At 38.1% G+C, this 19,096-nt stretch overlaps 1 protein-coding gene across 9 annotated transcripts in view; it reads left to right on the top strand.

The window, feature by feature from the left end:
- Positions 1-19,096, top strand: part of Stxbp5l (syntaxin binding protein 5L) — a 257,234-nt gene that overhangs the window by 142,306 nt on the left and 95,832 nt on the right. For all 9 annotated transcript variants that reach the window (XM_060370356.1, XM_060370363.1, XM_060370360.1 and 6 more), the window contains exons 13-17: positions 2,022-2,169; positions 3,173-3,240; positions 6,295-6,335; positions 9,617-9,834; positions 15,003-15,175. In XM_060370356.1, coding sequence (XP_060226339.1) covers positions 2,022-2,169; positions 3,173-3,240; positions 6,295-6,335; positions 9,617-9,834; positions 15,003-15,175 — 648 coding nt within the window. The remainder of the gene's footprint in view (positions 1-2,021; positions 2,170-3,172; positions 3,241-6,294; positions 6,336-9,616; positions 9,835-15,002; positions 15,176-19,096) is intronic.

The raw sequence follows: 19,096 nt of genomic DNA, 5'->3' as shown, positions 1-19,096 counted from the left end.
AAAGACCCTCGATGTTACATTCAGAGATTCCGTGAAAACACTAACCTGGGAGCCACAATGTATGTGCAGAGAACCCGGTGCAGACCCGTGTGAGCCCTTCGCATGCTGCTTCAGTCTCTGTGAGTTCATGGAAACCTTGATCTTGTTCATTAAAAGGGCCTTGTAGCTTCCTTGAAACTTTCCATTCACTCTGGCCCTTACACTCTTTGTGCCACCAGTAATATTTGGTTTTACTTTAGGTCCCTGGGTTATTTAGTCTCAGATTTTTGGTCACCGAAGCAATGCTGGGTTGGGTCCCATCTCATGGAGTGGACCTTAGATCAAATCAGTTATTTGGTTACTCCCACAAGCTTTGTGCCACCATTGGCCTAACAAATCTTGCAGATAGTATACCTTTGTAGATAAAGGATCTGTGGCTGGCTTGGTGGTCGCTCTTGGTAGCATGCAGAATATCTTCCTGTACTAAAGACGCTGAAATGTAGGGAAGAGGGTCCTAGGTAGGCAGCAGCTCTACATCCCCATGTTCAATGAGTTGTGTAGGTGTGGTCTTCAACAACATGGTCTTACTGCCAGATTTTGGAGAGCAAGCTATAGTCTTGGCAACAGCATGAGTTGTTTGGGGATTCCCATGGAGACCCTCTGGTCTACACTTCAATTGGATATAACCCAGTCCCAGTACTGGCCCTAAGATGGCCATCTGGGACTTTGCCTCCCTTATTATTTGGTGATTTTATTGAGATAACCTTCATATGTTTCTATGACTCTATGTTTTATAATAGCCCTCAAATACTCCTGATTTTATCTGTCTCTCCCCTTATTCCCTCATACAACTCCATTTCTCCTCTCCCTCCCTACTTGATCCTCCCATTCCATCCCCCACTTTCCTTTTACACTTCTACATGTAAGTACTTGTGGCAGGGATTAGGTTTAGTGTTAGAGCACTTGCTGAAAGGCCATGGGTCCAGCAAGAAAATTAAATGTCTAAGTTAAGAATTTTAAAGTGTTTTTCTTCTACATAGTGTTTACTCTTTCCTATAAGCCAAAATAATATGTCCCAAATATTTTCACTGTGTTGTTTATGCTTGTCATTGTTCCTTACTGCTGTTCCTAATTTAAGTGTAGGTCTGGTCTTCAAAGTGATTCATTCATGTTTCCCCCCCTAACTATTCAACCTTAACCATGATCAGAATATATTTCATGAAAAAATATTTTCAATAAAAAGGAAAACGATGATACAATTAACAATTTGTACTTCAAAATCAAGAATTTATGATTTACTAAGGCTTACCCTACTTGTCACTAATTAAATATGAATTGCTCCTCCGCATTTGATTTTGCATATGCTACTATCCTAATCTGAAATATCACTATTTGCAGCACCTCTACTGCCAGGAAGAAAACTCTTGGGACTTGTAATGTGGCTTAGTGAATAAAGATACCTGCCACCATGCCTGAACTTGAGTTCTGTTTCCAGGACCCATATATATCTTTTAGCCTCTACCACAAATATTTTTTTAAACTTATGTATTTCTTTGAAAATTTTACAATTATTTTACTATGTAAAGGTATAATACTACAATAAAAATACAAATATTTTACTAATTTTAATATAAGTATTTTACTATTTAAAGGCATATTATTTCTTTAAATAGTATAAAGGTGTACTAGTAAAATATTAGATAGTAAGAGGTGTATTATACCTTTAAATATAATACCTAGTTGGTGTAAATTTTAAGACATTACACTTATTACACAATATTTTAGTTTAATAAAATTATTGTATTCATATTAACAAAGTATGTCATTGTGGGATGTTGGAGGCCTGGAAAGAAAATTCATTTCTATTATTATTAACGTCTCATTTTATAAGTAACTGAATTTTAAAAAATAAAATGACTCTTTATGGTGCTGAAAAGAGTGAAGTTTATAATGTTTATAAACATTTTAGGACTTGATTATGAAAATTATTTCATGTTTTTATCTTTGCAAAATGACTCTAATATATTGTCTTTATCTATTAGTTTTCCAATCTTTGAGAACCCATACCCAATGGACATTCATGAGTCACCAGTTACATGCACAGCATATTTTGCCGATTGCCCTCCTGATTTGATTCTAGTACTCTATTCTATAGGAGTCAAGCACAAAAAACAAGGATACAGTAACAAGGTAAATTTGTCCTGTATTTGGATGTATGGTCATGCTTTTTCTTGTCATTTGTTTTCTCACTTTCTACACAAAGGTAACTAATAAGAAACTTTGAAAGTTGCAAGATGACATTGTCAAAGATTAAACTAGTGAAATTCATTTTTCTGGCTGTGGCATAGTTCTAAGCCTATAAGATTATAAATTTCCCATAAGTGTATAATTACATACTAAGATCTATTTGTCAGTCATGCTTATTTTTGTATTACATATATAAACTATCAGAGTCATAATAAATACCCTTTAATTTTTTACGTGGATAGGGTTATATGAAATTCAAGAATCAATTCTTCATAATTTATTATTAGAAAAACAAAATTAAAAGTGGTGGCGGCAGGTGGCACATGTCTTTAACCCCAGCTCTTGGGAGGCAGAGGCATTCAGATCTGAGTTTGAGACCAGCCTGGTCTACAAAGCTAGTTTTAGTATAACCAGGGCTACACAAAGAAACCCTGTCTTGAAAAAAATTAGAAGCGCTAAACGAAAGACAAAATTATTAAAACACTCGTTGCTAACACAATATTTTTCTTTACAATATTTAAGTTTCAAGTATTTATAATTATCACAAACTATCTACTATGGTTTCTGTTATTGGCCCAGGATAACTGAAATGTACTATTCAAAAAAGCACTAGTTATGTGCTATTCTAAATGTCAACACAAAGCTAAATGTCATCATATACTGCATGGTACGTTACAAGAATGTATTTAACCAATTAAATACTTATTAGTTTATGTGAATGGTAATATTGGTTAAAATCCATTTTTAAAGAAATTGCTATTCTGCATTTATAGATCTATTTGTTTAACAAAAGAATCAATTATAACTATATACTTCATTTTTGGCTGTTTTGTAATGATGTGACATTAAATCATCTTTTTATTATTTTGTAATATTTAATTCTAAAATTCTAAGCCATTTAAACTAAAAAATAAAACCTATATATTCTTCTCAATAATCTGTTTAGGAATGGCCAGTCAGTGGAGGAGCTTGGAATCTTGGAGCACAAACTTATCCAGAAATTATTATTACTGGGTAAGTAAGATGCTTTGCGAATTATAATTTATAACAAATAGTTATAACTTTAATAAAAGTATTTGTTAAGTCTTGACACTCATGTAATTGTGCTCTGTGCAGATGAACCATTTAAATAAAAATAAGAAGTAAGAATATAAGAAATAGCTTTAATTCATAATTCTTAGCTTTGGCGAAAAATATAATCAAATTGCTGGAAACAGAATTATGTTAAAGTTACTTTTTATAAATCTGTGTTTGTTTTTCAGTTTCTCCCTTAATACAGTCGTCAAACAAATAATTGAAACTTTTATATTTATTTAATAATAATCTTCACAACACAATACGTGAGAATACTCTATTCTTTTTTATAATTTTTATTTTTTTAATACTAATCACAGGTTATTTACTTTGTATCCCAGCCATAGCCCTCTCCCTAATTCCCTCCCATTCTCACCCTCCCTCCCTCATCTCCTCTCTGTCCCTTTCCAAGTCCACTGATAGGGGAAGACCTTCTCCCCTTCCATCTGACCCTAGCTTATCAGATATCTTTAGGACTGGCTGCAATGTCCTTCTCTGTCGCCTAGCAAGGCTGGTCCTCCCTCTGGGGGGAGGGGGAGGTAAAGGGAGAATACTTTGTTCTTAACCCTCTAAACTAATCTGGTTTCCTAACAGCACATATCCCAGAGACACTTGCACTCTGTAGCTTTCTTATTCCAGCTCCTTCCCCTGATGTCTTTTGTACCTCTCCCATGGCTCATTCCCCTACTTCCTCCTCCAACTCCTCCTTCCCTGGCTGGCAAGAAGTCCAGCCTTATTTTCTCCCCTGCTCAGTGATTGGCTGTAAGCTGCTTTATTGGCATATCAGGAGACATTTGGGGAGCAGTGTTTACACAACATTCAGACAAGAGATTCTCAGAACAAGGATTGCAACCATATATGGGGGGAGGAGGATACAGAAACCAGAATTTGAATTACACAATTACCTTCTGCTTACAGAATTATACAAAAGAATTATATTTAGATTATATTAGCAGAAGAGTCATAATAAAATTATAAAAGTCATAATAAAATTATGAGAGAGATTTATAAGAAATACTTTATTTGGAAGCAATAGAATATTAACTTCAGGAAAGTCCTTAACAAAACATCATATTCCTCCAAATTTCAGAAATCACGCTTTGTGTCCCCGTTGCTAGGGCTGAACGTAAGATGTCCTCCATAGGCTTAAGTATTGCCTTCTTGGTGTCTACCTGGTAGTGCTATCTTGGGAGAAAGGAGAAACTCCACGAGGTGTACAAACTAGGTAGAGGAAATAGGCCACTGGATGAATGCCTTGAAGGTTACTTCTAGAGCCTGGTCCCTTGTTTTTACTTTGCTTCCTTTCCGTATGTCTTGAGATTAATGATTTGTTACATGCTTCTACTGCCATGATGGGCACTGCTCTCCCACATTCTCCTCCCCATGGTGGACCATGAACCCTTGAACAAAATCAACCTTTCCTCTCTTAAATATTTAAACTGGGTATTTTATCCTCACGACAAAGCATTCATCAAATGGCTAATATTCAAAATTCATAGCATCAGAAATGTCACTACTTTAGTATGTTTCTCTTATATTATATGTCTACTCTCCACTTAAAAGTGAGTATGTACCATGTGTGTCTTTCTGCTTCTGGGTTACCTCACTCAGGATGATCTTCTTTAGTACCATAAATTTTCCTGCAAATTTCATGATTTCCTTGTTTTTAATTACTGAGTAGTATTCCATTGTGTAAATGTACCACAATTTCTGTATCCATTCCTTGGTAGAGGGACATATAGGTTGTTTACAGATTCTGGCTATTACAAATAAAACTGCTATCAACACGATTGAGCAAATTTCCTTGTATGGTTGAGCATATTTTGGTTATATGCTCATAAGTGGTGTAGTTGGATCTTGAGGTACCACTATTCCATAATTTTCTGAGAAAACACCAGATTGATTTCCAATGGTTGTACAAGTTTACATTCCCACCAACAATGGAAGAGAGTTCCCCTTTATGCACATCCTCTCCAACATGTATTGTCACTTGATTTTTTTTTTTTTTTTTTTTTTTTTGTTATCTTAGCCATTCTGTTGGGTATAAGGTAAAATCACAGGGTCATTTTGATTTGCATTTCCCTAATGACTAAGGACATTGAGCATTTAAGTGTTTCTCTGCCAGTCAATAAGATCTCATTGAGAATTCTATTTAGCTCTATAGTACAAAAGAAGCTAAACAACAAGGATGACCCTAGGGAAGATGCTTAATCCTCATTCAGAAGAGGAAACAGCATAGAAATCTTAAGTGGGAGAAGACAGGGAACAGGACAGGAGCCTTCCACTGAAAGGCTCTGATGATCAGAGTATTGAAGCAGATGCTGAGACTCCTACTCAAACTTTGGGCAGAGTGCAAGGAATCTTATGAAAGAAGGGGGAGATAGAAAGACCTGGAGAGGACAGGAGCTCCACAAGGAGACCAACAGAGCCAAAAACGTGGGCCCAGGGGTCCAGCAGAGACCAATACTCCAACCAAGGACCATGCATGGAGAGGACCTAGACCCCCTGCTCAGATGTAGCCCATGGCAGCTCAGTCTCCAAGTGAGTTCCCTAGTAATGGGAGCAGGGGCTGTCTCTGATGTGAACTCAATGTCTGGCTCTTTGATCACCTTCTCCTAGAGAGTACAGCCTTGCCAGGCCACAGAGGAAGACAGTGCAGCCAGTCCTGATGAAACCTGATAGACTAGGGTCAGATAGAAGGGAAGGAGGATCTCCAGTATCAGTGGAATAGGAAGGGGCATGGTATGAGAATGAGGAAGAGCAGGGCTGGGAGGACATGAGGGAGGGAGCTATAGCAGGGACACAAAGTGAATAAACTGTAATAAATAATAAGATTTTAAAAGTCATTGTTTTGAACTTAGAAATGGTTTATCATGAATCAACATTCATCACAATGATTTTTATGAAGATATTAACAACAGTAAATGAACTTTTTATGTATTTAAAATGATTTATTTTATATACTTTAATTAATGCTATTTTATTTTTATCTAGTCATGCTGATGGATCAATAAAATTTTGGGATGCTTCAGCAAGTAAGTGTTACACTTATCCACATTCAGTAGAAAATATTTTGTTAAAATTTATTTGTGGCCATACAACACTTTTTAATTTTCAAAATTGTCATTTCAGAAATATTTTAGCATAACTATATTATGCTTTGTTATAAATAGATTATCTAGCATAATTTATTTTCTATATTTTAGATCAGCTTAAAGTATATTATTGTAATTGCATGCAATAATATTAAATAAACAAGACGATAGCCACTCTTTCAGCTATCTAAAAAAAAATGCATGTTGAATCAGGAAAAAACCCAAGATTTTTACCAAATTAACTCTTCAGGAAAGTCCTTCTGTGTCTTACCTGGGTGGTGTTTGATAAATGCTCTCATTCCTCTCTTCTCAGCTTTCCTATCCTTCTCTGTAATAGTCGATGAAAGTCAAAATAAATTATTTGATAACAGTAAAGATTCTTTTTATTTTTTTTAACAACTGGGTAATTTAGGGAATAATTTATGCAGTCAATGTGCTAGAGCCTGTAAAGTTACTTAAATTTTCATTATGCCCATATATGTCATTCACAAAGCATGTTCTTTTTTTTTTTAAATTTTTCATCAATTACACTTTATTCATTCTGCATCCCCCCATAAGCCCCTCCCTCCTCCCCTCCCAATCCCACCCTCCCTCCTCCCTCTGCTTGCATGCCACTCCCCAAGTCCACTAATAGGGGAGGTTCTCCTCTCCTTTCTGATTTAGTCTGTCAGTTCACATCAAAAGTGACTGCATTGTCCTCTACTATGGCCTGGTAAGGCTGCTCCCCCCAGAGGGAGGTGATCAAAGAGCAGGCCAATCAGATTATGTCAGAGGCAGTCCCTCTTCACATTACTATGTAACCCAATTGGACTCTGAACTGCCCTGGGCTATATCTGTGCAGGGGTTCTGGGTTATCTCCATGAATAGTCCTTGGTTGGAGTATGAGTCTCTGGGAAGACCCCTGTGTTCAAATTTTCTTGTTCTGTTGCTCTCCTTGTGGAGACCCTGTTCTATCCAGCTCTTACTATTTCCCAGTTCTTACCTAAAATTCCATTCACTCTGCCCAACACTTGCCCATCAGGCTCAGCATCTGCTTTGATAGTCTGAAGGGCAGAGGCTTTCAGAGGCCCTCTGTTGTAGGTTCCTAGGTTGTTTCCTGTTTTCTTCTTCTGGCTTTCAGAAGCCCTCTGTAGAAGGTTCCTAGGTTGTTTCCTGTTTTCTTCTTCTTCTGATGTCCATCCTCTTTGCCTTTCTGGATGGGGATTGGACATTTTAGTTAGGGTCCTCTCTCTTGATTAGTTTCTTTAGATGCACAGGTTTTAGTGGGTTTGTCCTATGTTGTATGTCTATATGAGTGAGTATATACCATGTGTGTCTTTTTGTTCCTGGGACAACTCACTCAGGATGATCCTTTCCAGATCCCACCATTTACCTGCAAATTTCATGATTTCCTTATTTTTCATTGCTGAGTAATATTCCATTGTGTAGATGTACCACAATTTCTGCATCCATTCTTCAGTTGAGGGGCATCTGGGTTGTTTCCAGCTTCTGGCTATTACAAATAAAGCTGCTACAAACATGCTTGAGCAAATGTCCTTTTTGTGTACTTGAGCCTCTTTTGGATATATGCCCAGTAGTGGTATGGCTGGATCTTGAGGAAGCGCTATTCCTAGTTGTCTGAGAAAGCGCCAGATTGATTTCCAGAGTGGTTGTACAAGTTTACATTCCCACCAGCAGTGGAGAAGGGTTCCCCTTTCTCCACAACCTCTCCAGCATGTGTTGTCACTTGAGTTTTTGATCTTGGCCGTTCTCATGGGTGTAAGGTGAAATCTCAGGGTTGTTTTGATTTGCATTTCCCTAATGGCTAGTGAGGTTGAGCATTTCTTTAAGTGCTTCTCTGCCATTCAGTATTCCTCTACAGAGAATTCTCTGTTTAGCTCTGTTCCCCATTTTTTAAGTGGATTACTTGGTTTGCTGCTTTTCAGCTTCTTTAGTTCTTTATATATACTGGATATGAGTCCTCTGTCAGATAAAGGGTTGGTGAAGATTCTTTCCCAATCTGTAGGTGGTCGCTTTGTTTTGATGATGGTGTCCTTTGCTTTACAGAAGCTTTTCAGTTTCATGAGGTCCCATTTATTGACTGTTGCTCTTAGAGCCTGTGCTGTTGGTGTTCTGTTCAGGAAGTTTTCCCCTGTACCAATGAGTTCTAGGGTATTTCCCACTTTTTTTTCAAGCCGATTTAATGTGTCTGGTTTTATGTTGAGGTCTTTGATCCAAATGCACATGTGTAAATACATGTCAAACGTGAAATTTCTAAATGTCATGTCATCAAATGCTGTTTTAATCAGAAATGGTAGAGATTTATTTGAACCAGGTCAGTGATACACACAAAAAAATATTTTTTTTATTTAGTCATTTTTTGAGATTTTTTTTAAGTCTAGGTGGGCCTGAGTATGTTATTGAGAATTTTTAAAAGTTCAAGCCAAAGCCGGGAGGCACACAACTTTAATCCCAGCACTCAGGAAGCAGATCTCTGTGAGTTCAAGGCCAGTCTGGTCTACATAGGGAGTTCCAGGACATCCAGAGCTACACAGAGAGACCCTGTTCAGAGTTGAGGGGGGATTCAGGCTAATTACTTTGTGGAATTTTCTTGAATTGGACTGACTACTGCTTCTTATTAAATTCAAGCTGTGCCCTTTCTGCAGAAACTACTGGCTTTTGAAACTCTTTTGAAGACCATTTCTAGAAGAAGTCTAGAGTCTTTTGTTTTGTATGGGAAATTGTGGTCTTATTGTGTTCTGAAGTAGAAATAACTTCCCCAAAATAAATGTTATTGAAAAGCATTCATAAACCTAGAGTTTTATAAGCCTGTACCTGACCCTTTCTTAACTAAAACCACAAAGGTGAAATCTTTCCTAAAGGATCTCTGTCTAAGAAAACATCTAGAGCATTGTATCGGCCTTTTATTAAGCAAGTAAAGGGCTTATTGTGAAAAAGCATGAACAGCCTCTCATCTGGGAGAGACTTATGAACGTTATGATTTCCATTATAAATTTTCGTAGTTCCAATTCTCATAAACATTCTTTCTCTTTCACCATATAAGTTTCTCTCTTGATACTGCTCCCATAAGCGAGTGTATGACACTGAAGGTTTACTATGTAAATGTGACTTGCCTTTCTTAGGTTTTACATTTGTGGTTCAACAAATATATTGAAAAAACTTGAACAATGGCAAAGAATTAAAAGCAAACCAGGAAATAACTTCATTCTGTTATTTTGTAGTGACACTACAGATGTTGTACAAGCTAAAAACTTCAAAAGTATTTGAAAAGCAGAAGGTGGGAGATGGCAAGCAAACATGTGAGATTGTAGAGGAAGATCCATTTGCTGTCCAGATGATTTACTGGTGTCCAGAGAGCAGAATATTCTGTGTATCGGGAGTCTCTGCATATGTCATAATTTATAAATTCAGCAGACATGAAATTACAACAGAAATAGCGGTAAGTTACTTTAAATTTAACTTTCCTATTTATAGCGACTAAAAGAAAACAATCATGTATTTGAACTATTACTTGGTATGGTGTTTAAGCCATCAAGAGTACAGTATATAACTCATATTTAATATAATCCATAGTATTTTTAATAATTGTTACTTAATGTCTTAGGGTTTTATTGGTGTGATGGAACACCATGGCCAAAAAGCATATTGAGGAGAAAAGGGCTTATTCTGCAGATCATGGTTCATCACTGGAGGAAGTCAGGACAGGAACTTGAGCAGGCTGGAACCTGGAGGCAGGAGCTGATGCAGAGGCCATGATGCTGCCTCCTGGCTTGCTCAGCCTGCTTTCCTATAGAGCCCAGGACCACCAGCTCAGGGATGGCACCACCCATAGTGAGCTGGTCCCTCCCCCATTGATCACTAATTAAGAAAATGCCTTGCAGCTGGATCTCACTGAGGCATTTCCTTGACTGAGGCTCCTTACTGTGATGACTCTGGCTTGTGTCACATTGACACACAAAACCAGCCAGTACACTTAATATATTAAAAAGTAGTTGGTTTTCAAATGAACAGTTGTCCAACAAAACTCCAATGTCAAAATGGCTTGTTATTATAAATTAATTTCACTAGAAATTGAACATCATATTGCTGTCTGTTACATACCTTTGTATCTTTTTCATTTTGCATCTACCTAACTAAACTGAGTTAATTCCTCCTAAATTTTAAATGTCAATGTAATATCAATGTTTTTTTACTTATAAAGAAAACATACTTATTACTATAGCATATAATACCTTTTAAAGCAGGTAATGTATAGGATATCCCTAAACAGCTATATACTTTTATGAATTTAATTAGATAGTATAGTTTACTTTTTAATTATTTTTTATTACTAGTTACATTTTATTAACTCTGTATCCCAGCTGTATCCCATTCCCTCATCTCCTCCCAATCCCATTCTCCCTCCTTCATCTCTTCTCTGCCCCTTTCCAAGTCCACTGATTGGGGAGGACCTCCTCCCCTTTCATCTGACCCTGTTTTATCAGGTATCTTCAGGACTGGCTGCAAAGTCCTCATCTGTAGCCTAGCAGGACTGCTCCTCCCTTGGAGGGTGGGGAGGTCAAAGAACCTGCCATTGAGTTCATGTCAGAGATGGTCCCTGCTCCCCTTACTATGGGAAACCAATTGGTTACTGAGCTTCCATGGGCTACATCAGAGCAGAGGTTCTAGGTTATATCCATACATGGTCCTTGGTGGAGTATGGTCTCAGAAAAGACCCCTGTGCCCAGATATATTTGGTCCTTGTGGAGCTCCTATCCTCTCCACGTCATACTAACTCCCCCTTCCTTCATATGATTCCCTGCACTCTGCCAAAGATTTGGTTATGAGTCTTAGTATCTGCTTTGATACATTGCTAGGTAGAGTCTTTCAGAGACCCCCTGTGGTAGGCTCCTGTCCTGTTACTTGTTTTCTCCCACGTCCAATGCCCATCCCATTTGTCTTTCTAAGTGAGGATTGATCATCTTACCTTGGGTCTTCTTTCTTGTTTATCTTCTCTAGGTGTATAGATTTCATTATGTTTATCATATCTTATAGGTAGGTCTATATAAGTGAGTATATACCATATGTGTCTTTCTCCTTCTGGGATACCTCACTCAGAATGATCTTTTCTAGATCCCACCATTTGCCTGCAAATTTCATGATTTCCTCCTTTTTGATTGCTAAGTAGTATTCCATTGTGTAAAAATACCACAATTTCTGTATCCATTCCTCCATTAATGGACATCTGGGTTGTTTCCAGGTTCTGGCTATTATGAATAAAGCTGCTACAAACATGGTTGAGCAAATGTCCTTGTTGTGTACTTGAGCAAATTTTGGGTATATGCCTAGGAGTGGTATAGCTAGGTCTTGAGGAAGCGCTATTCCTACTTGTCTGAGAAAGTGCCAGATTGACTTCCAAAGTGGTTGTACCAGTTTACATTCCCACCAGCAATGGAAGAGGGTTCCCCTTTCTCTACAACCTCTCCAGCATGTGTTGTCATTTGAGTTATTTTATTTTAGCCATTTTGTTGGGTGTAAGGTGAAATCTCAGGGTCATTTTGATTTGCATCTCTCTGATGGCTAAGGATGTTGAGCATCTCTTTAAGTGTTTCTCTGCCATTTTATATTCCTCTACAGAGAATTCTCTATTTAGCTCCTTACCACATTTTTTAATTGGATTACTTGATTTATTGCTTTGTAACTTCTTTAGTTCTTTATATATTCTGGATAGCAGCCCTCTGTCAGATACAGGGTTGGTGAAGATCCTTTCCTAGTCTGTAGGCTATCGTTTTGTTCTGACAACAGTGCTTTTGCTTTACAGAAGCTTTTCAGTTTCATGAGGTCCCATTTATTGATTGTTGCTCTTAGCCTGTGCTGTTGGTGTTCTGTTCAGGAAGTTGTCTCCTGTGCCAATGAGTTCTAGGCTCTTCCTCACTTTTTTTCTAACCAATTTAGAGTATCTGGTTTTATGTTGAGGTCTTTGATCCACTTGGACTTCAGTTTTGTGCAGGGTGATAAATATGTATTTTTATTTTTCTGCATGTAGACATCCATTTGGATCAGCACCATTTGTTGAAGATGCCATCTCTTTTCCATTGAATGGTTTTGCCTTCTTTATAAAAAAATCAAGTATTCATAGGTGTGTGGGTTTATTTCTGGGTCTTCTATTTGGTTCAATTGATCCTCTTTTCTATTTCTATGCCAATACCATGCAGTTTTTATTACTACTTTTCTGTAGTACAGCTTGAGATCGGGATGGAGATGCCTCCCGATAATCTGTTGTTGTACAGGATCATTTTTGAAATAGCTTTACTTTTTAAAGATTTATTTATGTATTTTTTGTGTATGTGTACTTTGAATGCATTTGCATCTGAATACCAGAAGAGGGCATTAAACAGTTGAAAGCTGCCATGTGGGTGCTGGGAATTGAACTCCGGACCTTTGGGAAGAGCAGTGAGTACTCTTAACCACTGAGCCATCCCTCCAGCCCCAAGTTTTACTTTGTGTCTGTGTCAAATTAGGGAAGGCTTTGTCTTTTTTAAAAATTTAACTGCTTTATGTTTTCTCATTAATGAGCTGTCACAAATGATTATTTCTCAATTATAATAAAGTTACTCTTAATAATTTTCATACTACAACATTTTATATGGTGAAAGTAATTATAACATTACCTTACCAAAATTATAATTTTTAAATTCATTACGACAAAATTCTGATTATACAAAACAATGATATTACTGTGCTGTCAACTACGTCTAACTTAATATACCTTTAATTTTCCTGTCTGTCCTATATATTTTACCCCTTTTAAATCAAAATATAAAAATAATTTTATAGGCTTTTTTTGTGTTTTTACCACAACTAAAATTGTCATTTTTTTAAGAATATATTGAAAGTTTGGGACTTGGGGTCACATGGGCCTAAGTTTCAACCCCAACTTCACCGCTGATATCTATGTATGTGGCTCTGAACCATGTAGGCAGTAATAGAGTCTGGGGACAGTTTATTCTCATATCCATACAATTTCATGTGTGAAAAATAAAAGTAAAGTGGTAACCTTTTTGCTGATCTCATCAGGTTTTTTTTTATAATGGTGTTAACAGCATTAATAAGTCCTCCGAAACCAAACTGTCTCTGCCAAAGGCTTCTAATAGTTTAAATATAATTGTGATAATAAGTTTGGTAATATTGTGTGTTCATGCTATATAAATATTATAATCCATTCTTAAATATCAAAACATACTCATTACATTGTAAATTAAATGCTTTTAATAAATATATACACATATCCATTTTAATTTCTTTCATCGGAATAACTATCATTTTTTCTTTTATTTTAATCATCCACCAAATTATAATTTATTGTAAAAAAATTGTCTTAGTTGGGGTTTCTATTACTATGATAAAATGCCATGACCAAAACAGCTCAGGGAGGAAATGATTTATTTTATTCACACTTCCAGATGTTGTCACCGGAAAAGTCATGGCAGAAACTCAAACACCATGGGAACTCCCGCAGAGTGTGGGTCTTGAGGCCGGAGCTGATGTGGACATGGTGGGGGAACAATGCCTCCTGGCTCGGTCCCCAAAGCTTGCTCAGCCTTCTTTCTGATAAAACTCACGGATACCTGCTCAGAGGTGGCACTGCCCCCGGTGGGCTGGGGGCCCCTATGTCGATCACTAAAAAAATGCCTGACAAGCTTACCTAGATGCCAGTCTGTTGGGGGACATTTTCTCATTTGCGGGTCCCCCTTTTATAATGACCTAGTTTGTGTCAAGTTGACAAAATAAGTTTGAGAAAGCACAGGACTGCTCATTATATAAGAATTTCTGCCTCACAAATACAATGTGACACTAAAATCCAGGCAGTGGTGTTGCATACTTTTCAACCCAGTACTGGAGAGGCAGAGGCAGATCTCTGTGAGTTTGAGGCCAACTTGGTCTACAGAGTTTGTTCCAGGACAGCAAGGCTATACTGAAAAACCCTGTCTCAAACAACAACAACAAAAAAGTATTTTCAATAATAGTTGTCTTTTGTAGTTTTGAGAAATGTAAAAGTATGCTTTTTCTAGATCCCACCATTGCAGCTCAGTATCCAAGTAGGTGTCACAGTAAGGGGAACAGGGACTGTCTCTGACATGAACTCAGTGGCTGGTTCTTTGATCTCCCCTTCCCCACCCGAGGGAGGAGCAGCCCTGCTAGGCTACAGCGGAGGACATTGCAGCCAGTCCTGATGAGACCTGATAAGCTAGGGTCAGATGAAAGGGGAGGAGGCCCTCCTCTATCAATGGACTTAGAGAGGGGCAGGGAGTTGATGAGGGAAGGAGAATGGGATAAGGAGGAAATAAGGGAGGGGGCTACAGCTGGGATACAAAGTAAAATAAACTGTAATTAATATAAAAAATAAAAATTTAATTAAAAATTATGCTTTTTGTGATTGCCATTGACTAGTCCACATAATTAACTACTTAATTCAGCTAGAGATAATTCTCAAATTGAGTATAAGTTAGTGAATTTACTGGTCTAAAAATTTAGAATAACATCTAAAAACCCCATATATTAACATGCCTATTATTATAGGCACATTATGTTATAACTTAGACTAAATTAAAATGACTTCTTTTTAAGTCATTAGAGGTACGACTTCAGTGTGATGTTGAAGACATCATTACCCCAGAGCCAGAAACAAGTCCTCCATTTCCAGATCTCTCCTCTCAACTTCCGTCTTCAAGGAGTCTCTCCGGAAGCACTAATACTGTGTCTAGTGAAGGACCAACGAAGGACAGTATCCCGTGCCTCAGGTAAGAATGGCTACCAAGGGTCAAAGCACGTTCATCTGTTAATCATATCAATCTTACACACTGTAACAGGAAAAGTTATTATTCTCTCTTGTTAGATGAATTATGAGAATACCCCCCCTCCAAAAGGCACAGGATTTTCATACTTCATTTACCTATTTTTTTTCTCATAAAGATTCTGTAGAAACTATGGCTTTGACAAAATGGGAAGTTTAAGAAGGCAATATTCTGACGTTTTTTATTTATTAGTGAGTATTGCTAAATGTTTTACTCAGTATATGTAAATTTAACAACATAATAAAAAACATTAGTTTGTAAAACTCATAGTAAAATTTATCTTGCTGTTACATCTTTCATTATGGGATTTATAGGTTATTACTTTTGTGTTGTGAAATAAATGTTTCTAGTGTTTGCTGCTTGGCGAATTCAGCCTAAGCAAGGGTTTTCTCTCTATACTCCATATGACAACATATGTATCTATTACTTAAAGAATTCTAGATAGTTTCCTTCCTTATTTCTTATGCAAATATGTATAAAAATTTAGAGATAAGATTTCAACAAGAGGAAGGGGCGGAACCAAGATGGCGACTAGCACACACAGTTTCTGAGCGGTGGGATACCTGATCTTCTGAGTTGGTGAATGGAAGGACCCCTAACCCAGGAAAACCACGGTGAGGCTTTCTGAACAACAGGGAATATCGCAGGAGGTGAAAACTTTGGTCTCCGGTCACCTGGGAACTTGTTCCGGGAAGGAGAGAAATGATCCTTTGTTCTTGCGGCACTCCCTTCCCCCAGACCTCCTTCCTCCTCGGCACAGCGGCACAGCGGACTCACCTTTCTCAGGGCAGACCTAACTGCCTGGGGTATACAGCCTCTGAGGCGGAGCCCCAAGCCCTTTAGCGGCAGAAAAAAGCCAGCAGTACGCGTCCAGGAGTCCCAGATTCGCGCAGCGGCTGCACCATCCTCCCAGGGCGCGAATCTGCTAGACACCATACTAGCTCCGCAGGATCGCCATCACAGACGGTACGGCCAGCCCAATCCCACAGTGACAGAGAATACGCTATATACTCACCAAAACCAGGCAGAAACGTCATACAACCTGGACACACCAGGCACTGGGCCTCCCAAGCTTGGAGAGCACAACGAAGAGACCCCAGGACTTCCCAGAAAGCATTGGGACTAGCGACCCAGTCTCCAGTTACAGCGGGACATGGCGGCGGAGCAGCACTGAACTGGCGGGGCACCACAGCCCTCCAGTTTAAGACTAACCAGGGCCAAACCAGAGAACAGAGAGCCTGGTTACCCCATCCCTGCTGAAGTGACCACCCTGAAATCTCCAGCTGCAGCAAGACCTCAGAACCTGGCAGTGACAGCAGCACAGAACTGGCGGAGCACATCAAAGAAGCATGGCCAAACCAGAGAGCAGAGAGCCCCGGATACCACAATCTCTGCCAAGAGACCTGCCTGTACAGCTAGTCCTCAGCACACGCTGAGAGTGCTCAGCTTCCTGAAGAACTCTCCAGACACCAGAGAGAGACAGCACCAGTCTGATCTGCAGAATCCAAAAACAAACAGGGAAGGTTTCAGATAAGCCAATGGCCAGGGGTAGGCGAAAGAACACTTCCAACATAAATCAGGACATCATGACTTCACCAGCAAACCCCAAAATCGATGGATACTCCAATTCAGCAGAAGCACAGGAAAATGATTTTAAAGCCATGCTTGCCCAATTATTTGAGGCTCATAAGGAGGAAATGAACAAGTCTTTCAAAGAGATGGCCAGTCAATTGGAGGCAAAGAAAGAAGAAATAGACAATATCCTTAAAGAAACACAGGCAAACATAGCCAAACAAATAGATACACAAGTAGAGGAAAAATTAGTGGCATATAAGAAGGAAATGAAAAAAGAAAGGCCATCGTAGAGAGACAGGAATCCAAATTCAAACACATGAAAGAAATGGTGCAAGGCATGAAAACAGAAGTAGAATCCATAAAGAAAACACAAAATGAGAAAACCCTTGAGCTGGAGAACTTGGAGAAAAGATCAGGAACCACAAAAGTAAGCATCACCAACAGAATACAAGAGATGGAAGAGAGAATCTCTGGAGCTGAAGACACACTTGCAGAAATGGATACTTCTCTCAAAGAAAAAGTAAAATCAGAAAAGTTCCAATCACAAAATATCCAAGAAATCAAGGATGCTATGAAAAGACAAAATCTAAGAATAATAGGAATTCACGAAAAAGAAGACTCCAGACTCCAAGGTCCAGAAAATATTTTCAAGAAAATCATAGAAGAAAATTTTCCCAACTTAAAGAAAGAGATGTCCATAAATATACAAGAGGCCTACAGAACTCCAAATAGACTAGACCAGAAAAGAAACACATCACGTCACATCATAGTCAAAACACTAAATCTACAGAACAAAGAAAAGATATTAAAAGCAGCAAGGGAAAAAGGCCAAGTAACATATGAAGGTAGACCTATCAGAATCACACCGGACTTCTCATCAGAAACTATGAAAGCCAGAAGGGCCTGGGCAAGTATCATGGAGACTCTAAGAGATCACAAATGTCAACCCAGACTACTATACCCTGCAAAGCTTTCAATCAACATAGATGGAGAAAACAAAATATTCCATGACAAAACTAAATTTACACAATATCTACACAGCAAACCATCCCTACAGAAGATACTAGAAGGAAAATTCCAATCCAATGAAAACAAATTCACCCAAGAAAATAGGGCATACAGATAATATCCCAACAAAAATGAAAAGAAAACAAGCAATGAAACAGGGTTAGATCACCGACTCCATTACAAAAGGAACTAACATGCATTGGTCACTATTATCTATCAATATCAATGGACTCAACCACCAATAAAAAGACACAGACTAACAGAATGGTTAAGGAAACAGGATCCAACATTCTGTTGCATCCAAGAAACACACCTATGCAACAAAGATAAACACTCTACCTCAGAGTAAAGGGCTGGAAAACTGTTTTGCAAGCAAATGGTTCCAGAAAACAAGGTGGAGTAGCCATCCTAATATCTAATAAAATAGACTTTCAACCCAAGTTAATCAAAAAAGATAAGGAGGGCCACTATATTCTCATCAAAGGAAAAATCCACCAAGAGGACATCACAATCTTGAATATCTATGCCCCAAATACAAGAGCACCGACATTCGTAAATGAAACATTATTAAAGCTTAAATCATACATTGATCCTAATACCTTAATAGTGGGAGACTTCAACACTCCACTCTCACCAAGGGACAGATCAACTAGACAGAAAATAAATAGGGAAATAAAAGCACTCACAGAATCCCTAAATCAAATGGACCTAATAGACGTCTACAGATCGTTTCACCCAAACTCAAAAGAGTACACCTTCTTTTCAGCACCACATGGAAACTTTTCCAAAATAGACCATATAGTGGGTCACAAAGCAAGCCTCACCAGATACAAAAGGATTGAAATAATCCATTGTATACTATCTGACCACCATGGACTAAAGCTAGACATCAACAACAACAGAAACAACAAAAAGCCGACACGCACATGGAAACTGAACAACTTACTGCTCAATGACAGCTGGGTTAAGGAAGAAATAAAGAAAGAAATTAAAGACTTCCTAGAATTCAATGAAAAGGAAGGCACAACATACCCAAATTTATGGGACACATTGAAAGCAGTGCTCAGAGGAAAATTTATAGCACTAAGTGCCTGCAAGAAGAAATTCGTAACATCACATACAAACAACTTGATGGCCCAACTGAAAACCCTAGAAAAAAAGGAAGCAGATACACCCAAGAGGAGCAGACGGCTGGAAATAATCAAACTAAGGGCTGAAATCAATCAACTAGAAACAAATAAAACTATCCAAAGAATCAATGAAACCAAAAGCTGGTTCTTTGAG

Source organism: Meriones unguiculatus, chromosome 17 (assembly GCF_030254825.1).
Source record: "Meriones unguiculatus strain TT.TT164.6M chromosome 17, Bangor_MerUng_6.1, whole genome shotgun sequence".
Taxonomy (NCBI): domain Eukaryota; kingdom Metazoa; phylum Chordata; class Mammalia; order Rodentia; family Muridae; genus Meriones; species Meriones unguiculatus.
Note: the sequence above shows the minus strand (reverse complement) of the source record. Positions and strands in the feature narration are given on the sequence as shown.